Source organism: Raphanus sativus, chromosome 3, assembly GCF_000801105.2.
Source record: "Raphanus sativus cultivar WK10039 chromosome 3, ASM80110v3, whole genome shotgun sequence".
In the NCBI taxonomy this organism is placed as follows: domain Eukaryota; kingdom Viridiplantae; phylum Streptophyta; class Magnoliopsida; order Brassicales; family Brassicaceae; genus Raphanus; species Raphanus sativus.
The window spans coordinates 14,524,115-14,538,116 of record NC_079513.1 but is presented as its reverse complement, the minus strand read 5'-3'; the positions used below and the strand labels follow the sequence as shown (position 1 = coordinate 14,538,116).

Here is a 14,002-nt window from a genome sequence, read left to right as displayed (position 1 = left end):
ATGCGATATAGTTAATTTTGACATAGTCGGAAAGCACTTCAAATTAGAAGCAAGCCATGTGGTGATCTCTCGAAAAAGTTTACACTGTAGAATTAAATTCCTTCTTACATGAATTGATCGGATTAGCGGATAGAGTGTATAAAAAAAAAACTTAGTGCAAGAAATGATGTCGACTTAAGAAAATGACAATCACAATCTTTGAATAATCTGCATGTTAAGAATTTCAATAGACTTGGAACCAACATCGAAGTTAACTGTTGGCGCTCACCGTTGTTTACGTATCTCTTAGTCTATATATATGCCCTAATGTATGTGTTACTCATACCAAAAACATAAACGTAAGGTACAAATGGAAGAGGTAATGTCAATTATCTTCCGTGGATTGAAACTTGTTGATGAGCTTAAGTCAAGCTTGCAGGAAAAGTCACCGGAAGCTCTGTCCACCTATCTTGACGAGATCACAAAGACATTTTGTGATGCAAAAGAGCGGTTGAAGATAGTCCTTGTGATCAGGAACTCGGAGACCGCAATGAACCAACTTAAACCGGCGATTGCGGCTTGCTCAGACCAGATGCTAATGCAGATTGAACCGGGTCTGATGCAGGAGTATTGGTTAAGGTATGGCGGGTCCACGTCATCTCAGGGAACTGAAGCCGTGACTCAAAGGCAGCTCATGGCTGTTAAGGGTGACGGCGGACGAAATTTGATGGCTACGGAAAGATCCGGTGGCTCAGGTAGCGGTTCATCCACGCCAAGGCAACGTAGAAGGTAAAAAGTAGAAACGCTGTATAAGTTTTGATATTTTCTTTTGTGGTAGAAACGACATAAAGCCTTCTTAATTGATACCGTAAAATATTATAAAACCAAGTATTTGTTTCAAAAATGCCACAACTTTGAAAATTTGAAATGGTGCCAAAAACACTACAGGTTTAGAAATAGTTAGTAACTATTTCTAAAGATTCAGAATATCTTTTATAATAATTTTTGACTTGTTCTTTATTTTGGAATCATTCATCTTTGGATATAAGGTATTCCAAAACCATTCATTCTTAAACCCAACCTGTAAAATCTCAAGAACCCAACCTGTTTTTCCTTTTTTTGCCAGGTTGGTGTTCAAAAACTAAATCTTTCTTGTAAAAGTTCTTTTCATTCAATGATATTTACATTTTGGCAAAAAAAAAAAGTATCCTAGGTAAGTAATCTTACGAATGGTAAAAAAACAAAACAAAACTTTACTAACTACTTACACTACTGATTAATAGACCGAAACGAATTCTAGAAAAATACTTTTGATCGTCAAGTAGTCAAAAATCTATATGATGGTGAAATTATATCAAGGTCACAAAAGGCGTCCATTTAGTTATTTAAGTAACCAAGAAATACACATTTACATCACATCAACATGTTGTAATCAGTCTCTCAAGTCTCAACCACCAACGTTTTATTAGAATGACGAAATAGCCATATTATTAAAATTCAGTTGAAAGTTGAAACTTCGATCTTATAAAGTAATACATTTTTTTCAGGTTTCGTTATCAAATAACACAAATCATTATCTCTTTCTTAGTTCATTAATACCTAGTTTTTTTTTATCATATTGTTGGAATAGTTTAAACATGTCCTAATCACATATAAAGAAATTAAAGCAAATATATATACGTGTATATAAATGATTGTGCAGGGCGTACTATAGATGCACCCACCAAAAGTTATACAATTGTCCAGCCAAGAAGCAAGTCCAACGCCTCAACGATGATCCCTTCACCTTCCGAGTCACTTACCGTGGCTCACACACTTGCCACATCTACTCAACCGCTCCCACCATATCTACCGCTGCCCCCACCGCTCCAATTGCAACTACTGCCACAACTAGCCATCCCGTTGACTATGGTCCGTTCTTCGACATGGCCGAAGCTATGATGTTCGGTAGCAGCGGGAGTGGAGCCAACATGGATTTCATTTTTCCTTGCAATGATCCACCTCCTCATAATCACTTTTACCGGAGGCCAGAAGACGGCGACGGAGACAAATAGGATTCACATATCTACAGAGAAAGGAGTACATGTTTATGTTCAAGAAAAAAAATGAACATGTTTGATTTAATTTATTAATTATTCAAGTTTTGCATATTACACGTGATTCTGGTTTGGGATCTGATGGGAAACCAATTCTTTTAAACTAGTTCGCTTTTACGAAATTGAAAGTGTTCTGTTACTAAGGGTTGTTTCAACCCTGTATTTATTTAAATTGTTTCCATAGCTTTCTTCTCATTCTCAATATAAATATTCAAACTAGCATATATTTTCAGGTGATAATAAAAATGACAAGTTTACGTTTTAAAAGAAAATCAGAGTTTTGAAATCCGGACCGGTGGTCAGATCAGGGTTAACAACGAAGCGGATTCCAACATGGATTGGGTTAATGTCAAAATTCAACTAAAATTGAACCGGTTAAAAATTTATATTACACCGTTAAAAAACCCAAAACCCAATGACAATGTAAACCGGCCAAATCTTGGTTCGTATATAACTAAAATTTTGTTGATAAAAAAATATTTTTCTTCTTTTAAAGTAAAAGTAACTTTTTGAAAATTAATAAAGTATCATTGTCTCGTCTTTTTTTTTTATTATGCTGTTCTTTTTTTAGTAAACTGTTTATTTTTTGACGTTTCTGCAATTCATGTCACAAGATTCACAAATTTAAAGTTTCACGGCAAGGTATTCTTTTTGTCTACTTTTCACTTTATTTAAATATTATTTGATAAATTTTGTTGAAGGCTTTAATAATTGAAACATTTACCTTTTTCAAAATTTGTATAATTTATAACAGAACAAAGTACTTAATTTATTTTTACTTTGTCATTCCACGAGCAATCAAAACTTAGGCTCCGAATGGTTACTGCGGATTGAGCGGTGCATGACCAGGGTTTAGTTGCGGTGCGGTTCTAACAGTTATAAAAACGTATAGATATATGGTATATGTAGAAATTTTTGTTAATGTTGCGGTACGGGACATCGTTTACCATTCGAAGCCTTACTTGGCATGAACTGTTTTTTCTTGCTTGTGGTTTAAGCTTTGATTTTTTTTTTCAATGTACTTAGCAACTGAAGAAAATAATCTAGAAATTCAACTTTCACCAAATTCAAACACAAAAACTAGTTTAAATGTGTTTATTCTTATTTATTTTTTATTTGAACTATTACATTTTCAGTTTCTTATTTTAAATTTTATGGTTATTGAAACATTTTATTTGATATTATGATCTATTTTTGTAAGAATATGCATATTATTAAAAGATATTACTAAATTCATTATAAACCAATTTGAACCCGATCAAAAAACCCTGTTGAACCACAATAATCCTTGAACCAAAAAAATTATGGGTTCGCTAGCAGATCCGGTTTTAAAAGCACGTAATTATTAGAGAAAAAAAATCAATTGTTTTTAAGGTGCTGAGAACATTTTTTTTCAATGCAATGCCAGTACTTCAAATTAATTAAAAAAATAGTGTTAGGGTTTTGATATTTAGTTTTAGTGACAAAATATCTATTTACATAAAGATTTTAAGAACTTTTTTTGATATCCTTTAAAAGGTCCCTATTTTCATACAAATCTCCAAAAGGAGCTCATTTCATCAAATTTTGTTTTTAGCAAAATCATCTCAAGTTTACTTTAAAGAGATATAATTGACTCTGAAATAGAACATGAAGTAATCAGAGTTTTTGACGCAAAGGAAAAAGGGACAGTAATTAGAATATCCAGAATATGTTGTGCACACTTTTTCAGTACAAGGTACATTTTCTTACAGAAATAATGCACTATCATTATATTTATAATAAATTAAAATCAGGGGGCAAATTTTTATTTTGTCAATATCTCACAAATTGGCATGAACTTGTTGGTGTTTCTTCCTTTTTGCTGTTGTCCTTTTTTACAGACTATAGAATCCAAATAATAAAAAGGGTCTGATCAGTGTCAAAATTAGCTATTCAAGTGGATGTTTTGGTCCCTCCACCATCACTATTCACCATATGCATTGGCCTTCGTTTTGCCCTTTTGTTCATCGTGTGCATTTGCTATGCCGACAGAGAAGGAGTTCTCACAGAGAAGACACTTTATTCTCTATTATTTTATAACAGTATAGTGTGACATGTAAAAGATGTTTAAGGTATTGAATGAATCATATCTTGTAGTTTAGTTTTTTGGGTTCTGAAACACACAAAAGAAAAGACTCATCATTTAACGCAATCAAGTTTTCGATCCAAGATTCATACTCCCTCCGTTTCATATTAAGTGTTGTTTTAGAGAATTTTTTTCGTTGCAAAATAAGTGTCGTTTTAGAGTTTCAATGCAAAATTTATTAACTTTATTCTCTATTCTATTTTTCTATTGGTTGAATTGTATCGGTAATGATGTTTTTATATTGAAAATATGCAAAATTAAATGCTTTCTTAATCCGTGTGCACAAGTCTAAAACTATCACACGTCAATTAGTTTGATTTATGAACAATTTTGATAAATATGTCTACAAGATCTAGTAAGTTTTATCTATTTATCTATGCTAAGTTTAAAAAAGATATCAAATATCCGTGCGTCATAGGAGTGAAATAGATTTAGTTTTGTAAAAAATGGGTTCATGTATATAGCAAAAAAAAAGCATTGATTAATGCCCTAGTATATATGGGGGTGATCGATGGTTATGTAAGGGCAACAACAAAAAGACAAAGAACGACAGTTGCGAGTTGCATTTGTCTCACTTTTTTCCTTTCTAGCACCAAACATTCGTAGCCGCAATGTGAATGGATAAGTTTCTTTACACTCTTTACGCAGTATCGTATTAAAAAATCATCGAATCCAACAATCGTAACACTAACAATCAAATAGGCAAAGCCTTTTTAAGAAAACAATCAAATAGGCAAAACAATAGTCTAGTGGGAGTGTCGCAGTTGGATCTTGGCTTATTCTAATTAAGTTTCATAGGCAATCCATTAATCAAAAGTTGTATCACCTTTACTGCCGTCTGCCAACCTATGATTTATCCAAAATGAACTCGTACGTGAGAAAAACAAATTCGGTCAAGAATCAGATTGATAGTAGTACCACGTCCAAAACATCAAGAGCAAGTTCAAAGAAAATGAAACAATAGAAATGCAGAAACAGTATTGTATCAAACATACAACAAAAATATTACATTCCACTAAACATACTAAAACAGAGAGGAAGAGAAAATACTATACCTAGCTAAGATATATCAAATGTTCATATAGCACTTGCTCCTTCATAAGGGCAGTATGAATCAAATAAGGAGGAGAGTTGATCATTGTCAATGAAAGAGAATTGATGAGAAGTAGTACTAGCTTCACCATGATAGTAGTGATTCTTATGATGTTGATGATCATCAACCATCATCACGTCTGGCCAAACTAATGACAAATCACTATACGTGGAAGAACCCTCACAATTGTCTTTATTCTGATCACCATTGTTGTTATCCTCCTCCTTCACCATGCTTGCTACTACGATCAGGCTACTAAGGTCGTTTTCTTGCTCTTGTATATATGGGTTGACATGGTCCTGATCAATGGTTGCAGCCAATGTGTTGTCTGAATCCATGATTATTCCGTGATCAAAAGGCTCGGTCTTTGCTTGTATTCCATCACTAGCATTACATGTATGGTGACCAATATATGTGATTTGAAACAAATTAGGGTCATGCTCTTGTTTCTGGACTTGCTTTATTGCTTTGCATCCTTGTGTTGGCTTGTGTGTACATCTAAAGTAACTCCTGGAAAACATTACAAACACACAATGATTTAGAATAAGTAGTATAATTTCTAGATTTTGATACCATTCGGCTTGGGATTGTGTTACAAGATGAAATGATTTGGCCATATATATATATATATATGCATTATAGATGTATCAGATATATAGACATATATGTAGAATAAGACTAAGGACCTTGGGAATTTGGTATTAAGAATCTGTTTTTGTCCATATTTCCTCCAAGCATATTTGTCTTCATCAATACTTCTAGCTTCCACAGTCCAACTATGTGATCTCTTCCTGTATATAATTAAAAGTAAAAAAGTTATTAATTAAAGACTAAACCATTTTGGCAAATATGTTCTTGTAATACAAACCCACAGTTAAAAGTAAATTAACCACAACACTAATTAAAACAAATAAAATTCTGTTTTCTTATCCAATCCAATAAATCATACAATGGATTACTCATACAATCTCTAGCTATCACTATATCACGATTCACGACAAAAGAAACAGATCCAAGTCCAAGTTCAATGTCATTTAAACTTTTACAATAAGTCATTTCATATATGGGGCACTACCACAATATATGATGGAATCCACAGACAGAATTAGCAAACTGTAATGATTTTTTGTATCAAAATATCCTTATAAAAAATTAGTTCAATCATAAACACGAATGAAGTGTTTAATTTAAGTAAGCAGTTTACAAAAAAAAAAAAACACGAATGAAAAAGAAAAAGAAAAGAAAATATATATATATACATATGAATTCAACTTTTTCACTTACTTTCTAGTGTAGCATCCTCTTTTACCCTTCTTACCAACGCCAAGTCTCTTTCTACTATCACCGGAATCTCCACCGTTGCAAGTCACCGGAGTCGCGGAATCATCTCCGCATGAAGCATTCCGTGAACCCTCAACGACGACGGAAGCGCTGGTGACTTGGTCAAAAGAATCAAGAACAGGTATGGTTTTTTGGAAAGAATCCAAGACCTTAGTCATGAGCTTATTAACTAGATCCGGATCTCCGGAAACAATACGGGTCTGATCCATGTGGTGATTAGATTGTTGATGAGAGAGGAGAAGCTGAAGCTGAGTAGCGGATTCGTAGCCTTCAACAAGTTGGTCCACAACGTTTCTCTTAATGGATTTGGTATTGTTACTATCTAAATCCATATTTTTGGTAAAACAATATAATGGTTATGTGGTTCTTTTTAGGGTTTTTCTTTGGTATGATGATTTGAAGATGAGAAAATAATCAGAGGAAGATGTTTAAGAAAGAGAGACTATAGAGAAAGAGAGAGATATATAAATGGTGTGGAGGGTATGACGGGAATGTGATAAAACTTGTTTATGAATTATTTGGTGATTTGAAGGTAATAATGGGAAAGTGATGGATTATTTACTCTCCCATTGGCTTACCAGAGCTCTGCTGATGTAATGGCGATGAGTTTGGATGACGTCATCTATCTCCCTAGCACGTTTAAGGGCTTTGGTGCCTATGTTCTTTTTTTTACCTCGTCAAGACACTTTATCACTTTCTTATTACAATCCAAGACACATTGCACTTGGGACACACTTTATTGTGTGCAAAATACATTAATACCCTTTGATCAAAAAGACGACCAGTTTCATGGTAACAAGAGTTATCCAGACAACACCTGATCAAACTCAAACTCTGCCTTTACCAAATTACAAACCTAATTCCAATTAAAATCACAACTACTCGACTCTCATCTCAGTCTCAGTCTCAGTCTCGACGAAGATTAAGAACCGTAGTTTCTCCGAAAGGAACCGACTTTTTCGTTGTTTCTAATCGATTCAAGAGAAATACCCATTACCCAATTCCAATCCAGATTCTGCACATCATTCCTAATTCATATCCTCACCGCATGTAACCTCGAGAGCGATGTGTATTTGTTTTTATGTTTCGTTGTTTTATACCAGAAACTCAGATGTGTTTGTTACAGGTGGAAGAAGACAAGCTATGGTTTGTTTCTTGGAGTTTAATTTCATAAATCTGAAGGGTCATAAATCTAATATCTTGTATATAAGCCCAAAAATCATTTTCAGCTTCTTCTTCTTCTTTTGGTTCTTGCTTTGAGATTACTGCAAAGTAAGTTTTATTTTTTATGTTTCAGTTAATTAATGATCTTACTTTCTTTCTTTGGGTAAAAGGTGTTATTTGGAGATGGAATTTCAAGACAAAAAAATACATAGCAAGAGCACAATCAATCTAAGAGGTTTGGTCTTTAGGTCTGTTTCAATTTCTTTTTCTGGGTAACTTAGGTAGATAAAGTTGCTCATATGCAAAGTAGACTTACTGTTTGATGGGTCAAAGTTTGAGTCTTTTCTTGGTTTTTGTTTGACCCTTGGAATTTTAATTCTAGAACTTGGTACACAACTCTTACGTGAATGGTGATTTGGCTGTTGGAGCTTTGTTGAGATTCCACATCCTCTGGTCATTTTATCAGGACTGGAGCTTGCTTTAGTGATCAGAGAGAAGGCTAGAGATGTACATGAGTCTCCATCCATAGATTTTTAATGTTTCTCGATTCATGGGTTGTCTTTAACAAAACCGTGTTCAAATCTTTGTATTCTCCACGTTATGTCCATTGTCCACAACTTTTGTTTTGTTGTCAATTAAACTAACTTTTTCGTTTGTTTAACTTTGTTTTTCATCATTCAAGCTTTATTGTTCTTGTGGACATGTTCGTGTGAACATGTTCGTGGACATGTACATTGTTGTTTTTGGTTTGAAGTTGTTAAGATCTTTATCATTGAGACTGTGGATACATTAGTGTGCATATCCATAGTCTTTTAATATGTCCACAAATTGCTTCATTACTTGTTTGTGGACAAGTCGTCCACAGATCATTGTTCACAACCCGTTTTTATTAAGGGTATTTTCGTCTTTAACTACTGTGTTCACACACAAAAGGACAACAAAAGTGTCTCACATGCTGAATGTGTCTTATTGTGTAATCAAAAGTCAAAATGTGTTCTTTTAAGTAATGCACTCATCTATCTCCCTAGCACGTTTAAGGGCTTTGGTGATGGATTATTTACTCTCCCATTGGCTTACCAGAGCTCTGCTGATGTAATGGCGATGAGTTTGGATGACGTCATCTATCTCCCTAGCACGTTTAAGGGCTTTGGTGCCTATGTTCTTTTTTTTACCTCGTCACCTTATTTAATGCCATCAAAACTATCTAAAACAACTAGGTTAAGTTTAAAATGCATACTCTTTGATTTTTTTTTTTTTTTGAACTGAACTCTTTGATTTTGTTAAGTTTAAAAGTTAATATTTTTTATAATTTGACAATCAATTGTTTTCATTGGCATGAAATCACTCTCAAGAGGATATAAAAAAAGGAGACATGTTGACAAGATAATATCAGCAACAACCACCAAAATTTTATTTTAGAGTTTTTTTTTTGCTAAAAATTTATTTTAGAGCTATTGAGTAAAGATAGTTTTAAACCGAAATAACTTTTGATGCTTAAGGCATTTCCGTAATGACCAATTATTGATATGTGTCATGACTCATGTGAGTAGTGTTGTACATTTACAAAAGTAAAAGGATTCGCTTTGTTCGGATCGAAAAGTAGTAATCAAGATCAATCTTAGTATAATCTACTTTATTAAAACAGAAGTACACATATGGATTAACCCTACAAGTTGCACAGTATTTACGCCTTAAATGCCACTGAAAATTAAATTAAACTACCTAATTTAATGCTTGGCTTTTCCAGTTGAGTTAATGTGTTGTCCTAGTATAAATTAAATTACCTATTTTAATGTTGTCTTTTTCAGTTGAGTTAATGTGTTGTCCTAATATAAAATTTAATTTTCTTTCTCTATTAAATCAATTTCGAAATTATTTATAATTTTATTAATGATGTCTTTTCAGTTTAATAAATAAATTTCCTAATTCTAAGTTTACCACATTTAATGATAATAAAAATCGCATATGATATGGTAGGAGATCACTATCTTTTAATATTCGAACCAAAATAATTTTTATGTTAAGTTTAAGTTTTTACCATCCATTATTCAAATTTATTTGTTATATAAATTTTTACTTTTATATTTTAAGAATTTTAATTTTTTTTAAACAATTCAAATGAGTTATCCGAACCAGAACATGAACCGAAATTATAAATACCGAATGAGGCTAAAACCTTTCACCCCAAAAATCTAAAACCAAAGAGACCTGAATCAAATCCGAATGAATATCCGAACACCCATCTCTACTACAAGATATAGAAACTGAATCACTTTATTTATTTTCAAAAAAATATTTTCCATTGATTTTCTCATTAGTCTACAGTAATTATGAAAACTAATTGTCAAAATCCAATCTGAAAATTATTGAACACGTAAGTCCATTTATAATGAATTAGCAGTTAGATCAAATATATATTATATTACATTTCATTTTCTTACAAATTATAATCTTAATTTTTATATGTCACAAATTTGTTAAAAGTTTAACAATTATTTATTCTTACAAATTTTATAAGTAACGTATCATGTTTAATAGCATACTAACCATATTGTGTATTTTCATACTTATCATTTAAAAACTTTGTTTGTTATATATCTTACACATACATCTAATCATATAAATGTTAGATTTGTTTAGGTGATCTCCAGTGTCGGTGATACATTTTACGTTAAACGCAAAAAATATAAAATTACTTAATTTAATATGATTACATTTACAAATATAACATTTAGTACACCCAAATTAAGATTTAAAATTAAATACCGAGTGTGATTATTTTTTAACAAATTTATATTAATAGAAATTCCAAATATTTGGAATTCGAAAATATTATGACCCACACCTATACTATTTTAATTAGGATAACTGAATTTATATAAGAATATTTTATTAAAATTTTAATTTTAATTGTTATAACTGCAAAAATTAGTTTTCGATATAAATTTATTATCAAATATTACAAATACATTATTTAATACTAAAAAACTAAAAACAGAAAATAAATACCCGTGCGGTCGCACGGGTCAAGATCTAGTATTTTATAAAATATTTGTAGAGCTCATTAAAAATTGTTTGGATCATTTTGGTAAAAAAAAAGACTTTAAAGGCTACAACTCACAAATTACAAATCACATTTGTCATCCTGCTGCTTGCTTGGTTCTGATCATTTTGGCAATACATATGAATTTATTAATAACCATATACGAATTTTAGACAAAATAAAAATGTCGGAGTTAACTATTTACAGATTGAAAAGAAAACTATCTACAGCGTCAACAACTATCTACAGTTAACCATTGAAATGTTTGTAGAAGTCACCTCTTTTAAAACCATAAAATTAACAGTTTACTAAATTAGTACTGAAAATATGACCATAGTAAATATTTCATTTTGATTTATTTTATGGTAATAAGTTCGTTCTTCGTAATACTGAAACAGTAAATAAAATGAGTTATTTTGGTTGGTTGAGTTAGATTATTTTCTTGACGTGTAAAACAATAGGTAGAAATTTGTTTGAAATTTTGATTTGTGGTTGAGATATTAGTATGGCGCTGAGGTGGCAGGTACCACTGAATACCCCTCGGAGTCGCTATAAATTGAGTCCACATTTGTGCATCCACTCGCAAATCAAATTCCACAAGTCAAATCCATGCGCTGCTTATTAATTCCTAGAGTTGTCACATACACACTTACTTTTTCAATAATAGAAATATCTTCAAACTTTACAAAAACCTTTTTTTTTTTGAAAGAAAACCTTATGAAAACTTGCTAATCGAAATTATTCGTTTTAACTTTTACGTGTATTGTAGATGTCCCGCCAACCATTCGAGTGATTGTTGATTTCTGGAGTAAAGAAAAAAGTGGAAATTAGAGAAAATAAGGAAAATAAAGAAGCTGAGTTAAGTTTCACAAAACTAGGTGTACTTGATTGGCAACGTAATCTTATATCTGGAAATAGAAGTATACTTTTAAAATACTCCTTACTTTTCAGTGTTATTTACAATAGTATGTCACTGATAATTAAATTAAATTTCCCATTTTAATACTTATGCCACTGATAATTAAATTAAATTTCCCATTTTAATACTTGTTTTTTTCAGTTATATTAATGTGTTTCTTTTTCTTTCCTATCTTAATGCTTGTCTTTTTCAGTTAGATTAATGTGTTTTTTTGTTTCCTATTTTAATGTTTGTCTTTTTAGTTAGATTAATGTATTTTGTTTTTTATTCTTCAACAATTAATGATATTTTAAAGTTGTCTAAACTATTTGAAAATATAAAAATAGTCAAAAGTAAACATATAAAATAGATTAACAATAATCAAAATACCAAAAATATTTAAAATATATATTTATTCTCCATCCAAATATTGAAGTTCAACCTGTTTTTTTATTTTTAATTTAGGTATTTGGTTTACATTACTCAAATTTATATGTTTTCAGAAATTTAAAATATATATAAATTTAAAAATTTAAAATAATTCAAACGGGTTATCTGTATCCAAACCGAACCCGCAAATACCCAAATCAAACCGAAACCAAAATTGATAAATATTTAAATGTTTTTGAAATCTTTAAACTCGGAAATCTCAAACCCAAATAGATTTTAACCGAACCAGTGGGTATCCAAATACACATCCCTAACATAGTTAATGTAAAATGATCAAGTATTACAAATGTATCATTTAGTATAAATAAATAAAAACTAAAACAGAAAATTAATATCCGTGCGGTCGCACGGATCAAGATCTAGTTTAAAGTAAAATATATTCCACCTTCATTTAGTTGCACTAAATATATAATACAGTACAGTCAAAGCCTTTATATCTCCACTTATTAATCATGTAGAGATTGACAGATTGTCATATCAAGACACTGGTTATATTAAATGTTGATGACTTCAAAGTTCAAACAGCTAAAACATTGTTTTCTTCCCGGGATGATGTGAGAAAGGTCAATGGTGATTAGGGAAGTTTTCTTGACAAATGACAAATGGTTATAAAATATGTCAACTTTGTGTTTAGTGTACTACTCTTGACCAATGACAAATGGTTATAAAATATGTCAACTTTGTGTTTAGTGTACTACTCTTACAAATGACAAATGGTTATAAAATATGTCAACTTTGTGTTTAGTGTACTACTCTAGTACTTTAAGCTGCGGTGTACTATAAATAGTTAATCAAGAGGCCTCGATTAAAGGACTGCTACATATCGTTAAAGGCTACTCTGGAATCTGGATAATGATCTTGTCAAGAACCTAAAAATGTTCTAAAGAAATTAAATGGAACATCTAGCTTTTTAATGTGTATGTTGAAACTATCTCGTGCAAATACCCAATCAGATAATTTTTTATATTAAGAATAATAATTATTTAAGCATCAAGCAAAAGAAAGAAAGGGATGGTAAAGGCCACTTCTGGCTTTGGACAAACAGTTTTATATTGTTTCAATATTAAAATACAACAGCAATAACAACTTTTAAAAAGGTGTAATCTCATCAATAATTCAACTAGACCCAACTCATAGTTATGTAGCCACTATCATTATTTACTAATACTTCTGTTTTATATCTTAATTCGTCCCACTAGCCTTATACGTACGGCAGCCTCTCTTGAGTTTGAAATGTTGATGTAATTGTTTTGAACCAAATACCATTTAGCAAACACTACTCAAATCTAAAAACATATTTATTATTTCTTTCGTTTCTACTAACCAGATTGTTTGTACCAAGCGATTTTGCCTTTATCTATGCGTAGAGCTGTGTCTCTAGTTATTTTTATATTTTGCTAGCTACCGGTTCTTTTAGTACTTATGTTTTTAGTACTAAATCTAAACTTAAATTTCAACCTTAAGAATTGTAGAAATTACTCACACAGTGGCACATACACACACACGCATATCATCTAGTTGCTTATGTTTAACCAACGTGTCTGCTTATGGATCCGAAAGGTCTTTAGACTGAAAGCCACTCCTAGAGCATGACATGACTCCCAAAAGCATATAGAAAATGGTTTCGGTTTTAAGATTTTCTTGTATAATCTTACTCTTCATCTAATGATATTTACAGTTTAGCAAAAAAAAAAAGCATATAGAAAAGCATGTGGTCCTTTATGCGTATGTATATTCTAGTTGTGCCGACTGTGAGAAATTTAAAATTTGTCAACTACAGCTGATACTTACTCTACCCGTATATATATTAATCGTTATATCTGAGATCAAT

General features: G+C 31.5%; 2 protein-coding genes and 1 long non-coding RNA gene across 4 annotated transcripts; 2 read left to right on the top strand and 1 right to left on the bottom strand.

Annotated features, from left to right (window-relative positions):
- The first annotated feature begins 283 nt into the window (after positions 1–283).
- On the top strand, positions 284–2,297 carry LOC108846295 (WRKY transcription factor 55-like). Its single transcript, XM_018619518.2, has 2 exons — positions 284–768; positions 1,682–2,297. The coding sequence occupies exons 1-2, from the start codon at positions 311–313 to the stop codon at positions 2,031–2,033; spliced, it is 810 nt and encodes a 269-aa protein (XP_018475020.2). The 5' UTR covers positions 284–310; the 3' UTR covers positions 2,034–2,297.
- A 2,790-nt stretch (positions 2,298–5,087) lies between these two features.
- Positions 5,088–6,948, bottom strand: LOC108846101 (probable WRKY transcription factor 54). Its single transcript, XM_018619310.2, has 3 exons — positions 6,560–6,948; positions 5,962–6,066; positions 5,088–5,785 (listed from the first exon to the last, which is right to left on the bottom strand). Exons 1-3 carry the CDS (start codon positions 6,946–6,948, stop codon positions 5,260–5,262), a joined length of 1,020 nt encoding a protein of 339 aa, XP_018474812.1. The 3' UTR covers positions 5,088–5,259.
- A 173-nt stretch (positions 6,949–7,121) lies between these two features.
- Positions 7,122–8,552, top strand: LOC108844449 (uncharacterized). 2 transcript variants are annotated; one of them, XR_001948454.2, is made up of 2 exons: positions 7,122–8,015; positions 8,163–8,552. It is a non-coding gene; the product is annotated as an uncharacterized LOC108844449 (long non-coding RNA). The 2 variants fall into 2 exon arrangements; XR_001948453.2 differs by having other exon boundaries at positions 7,122–8,028.
- The last annotated feature ends 5,450 nt before the right edge of the window (positions 8,553–14,002 follow it).

Bases quoted from the DNA above. Each gene is read 5' to 3' on its own strand.
- LOC108846295 (XM_018619518.2), top strand. From the start codon at position 311: ATGTGTTACTCATACCAAAAACATAAACGTAAGGTACAAATGGAAGAG. The intron at 769-1,681 runs GTAAAAAGTAGA...ATGATTGTGCAG, and splicing joins ACGCCAAGGCAACGTAGAAG to GGCGTACTATAGATGCACCC.
- LOC108846101 (XM_018619310.2), bottom strand. From the start codon at position 6,948: ATGGATTTAGATAGTAACAATACCAAATCCATTAAGAGAAACGTTGTG. The intron at 6,067-6,559 runs GTAAGTGAAAAA...AATTATATACAG, and splicing joins AGAGGATGCTACACTAGAAA to GAAGAGATCACATAGTTGGA. The intron at 5,786-5,961 runs GTCCTTAGTCTT...AATGTTTTCCAG, and splicing joins CTTAATACCAAATTCCCAAG to GAGTTACTTTAGATGTACAC.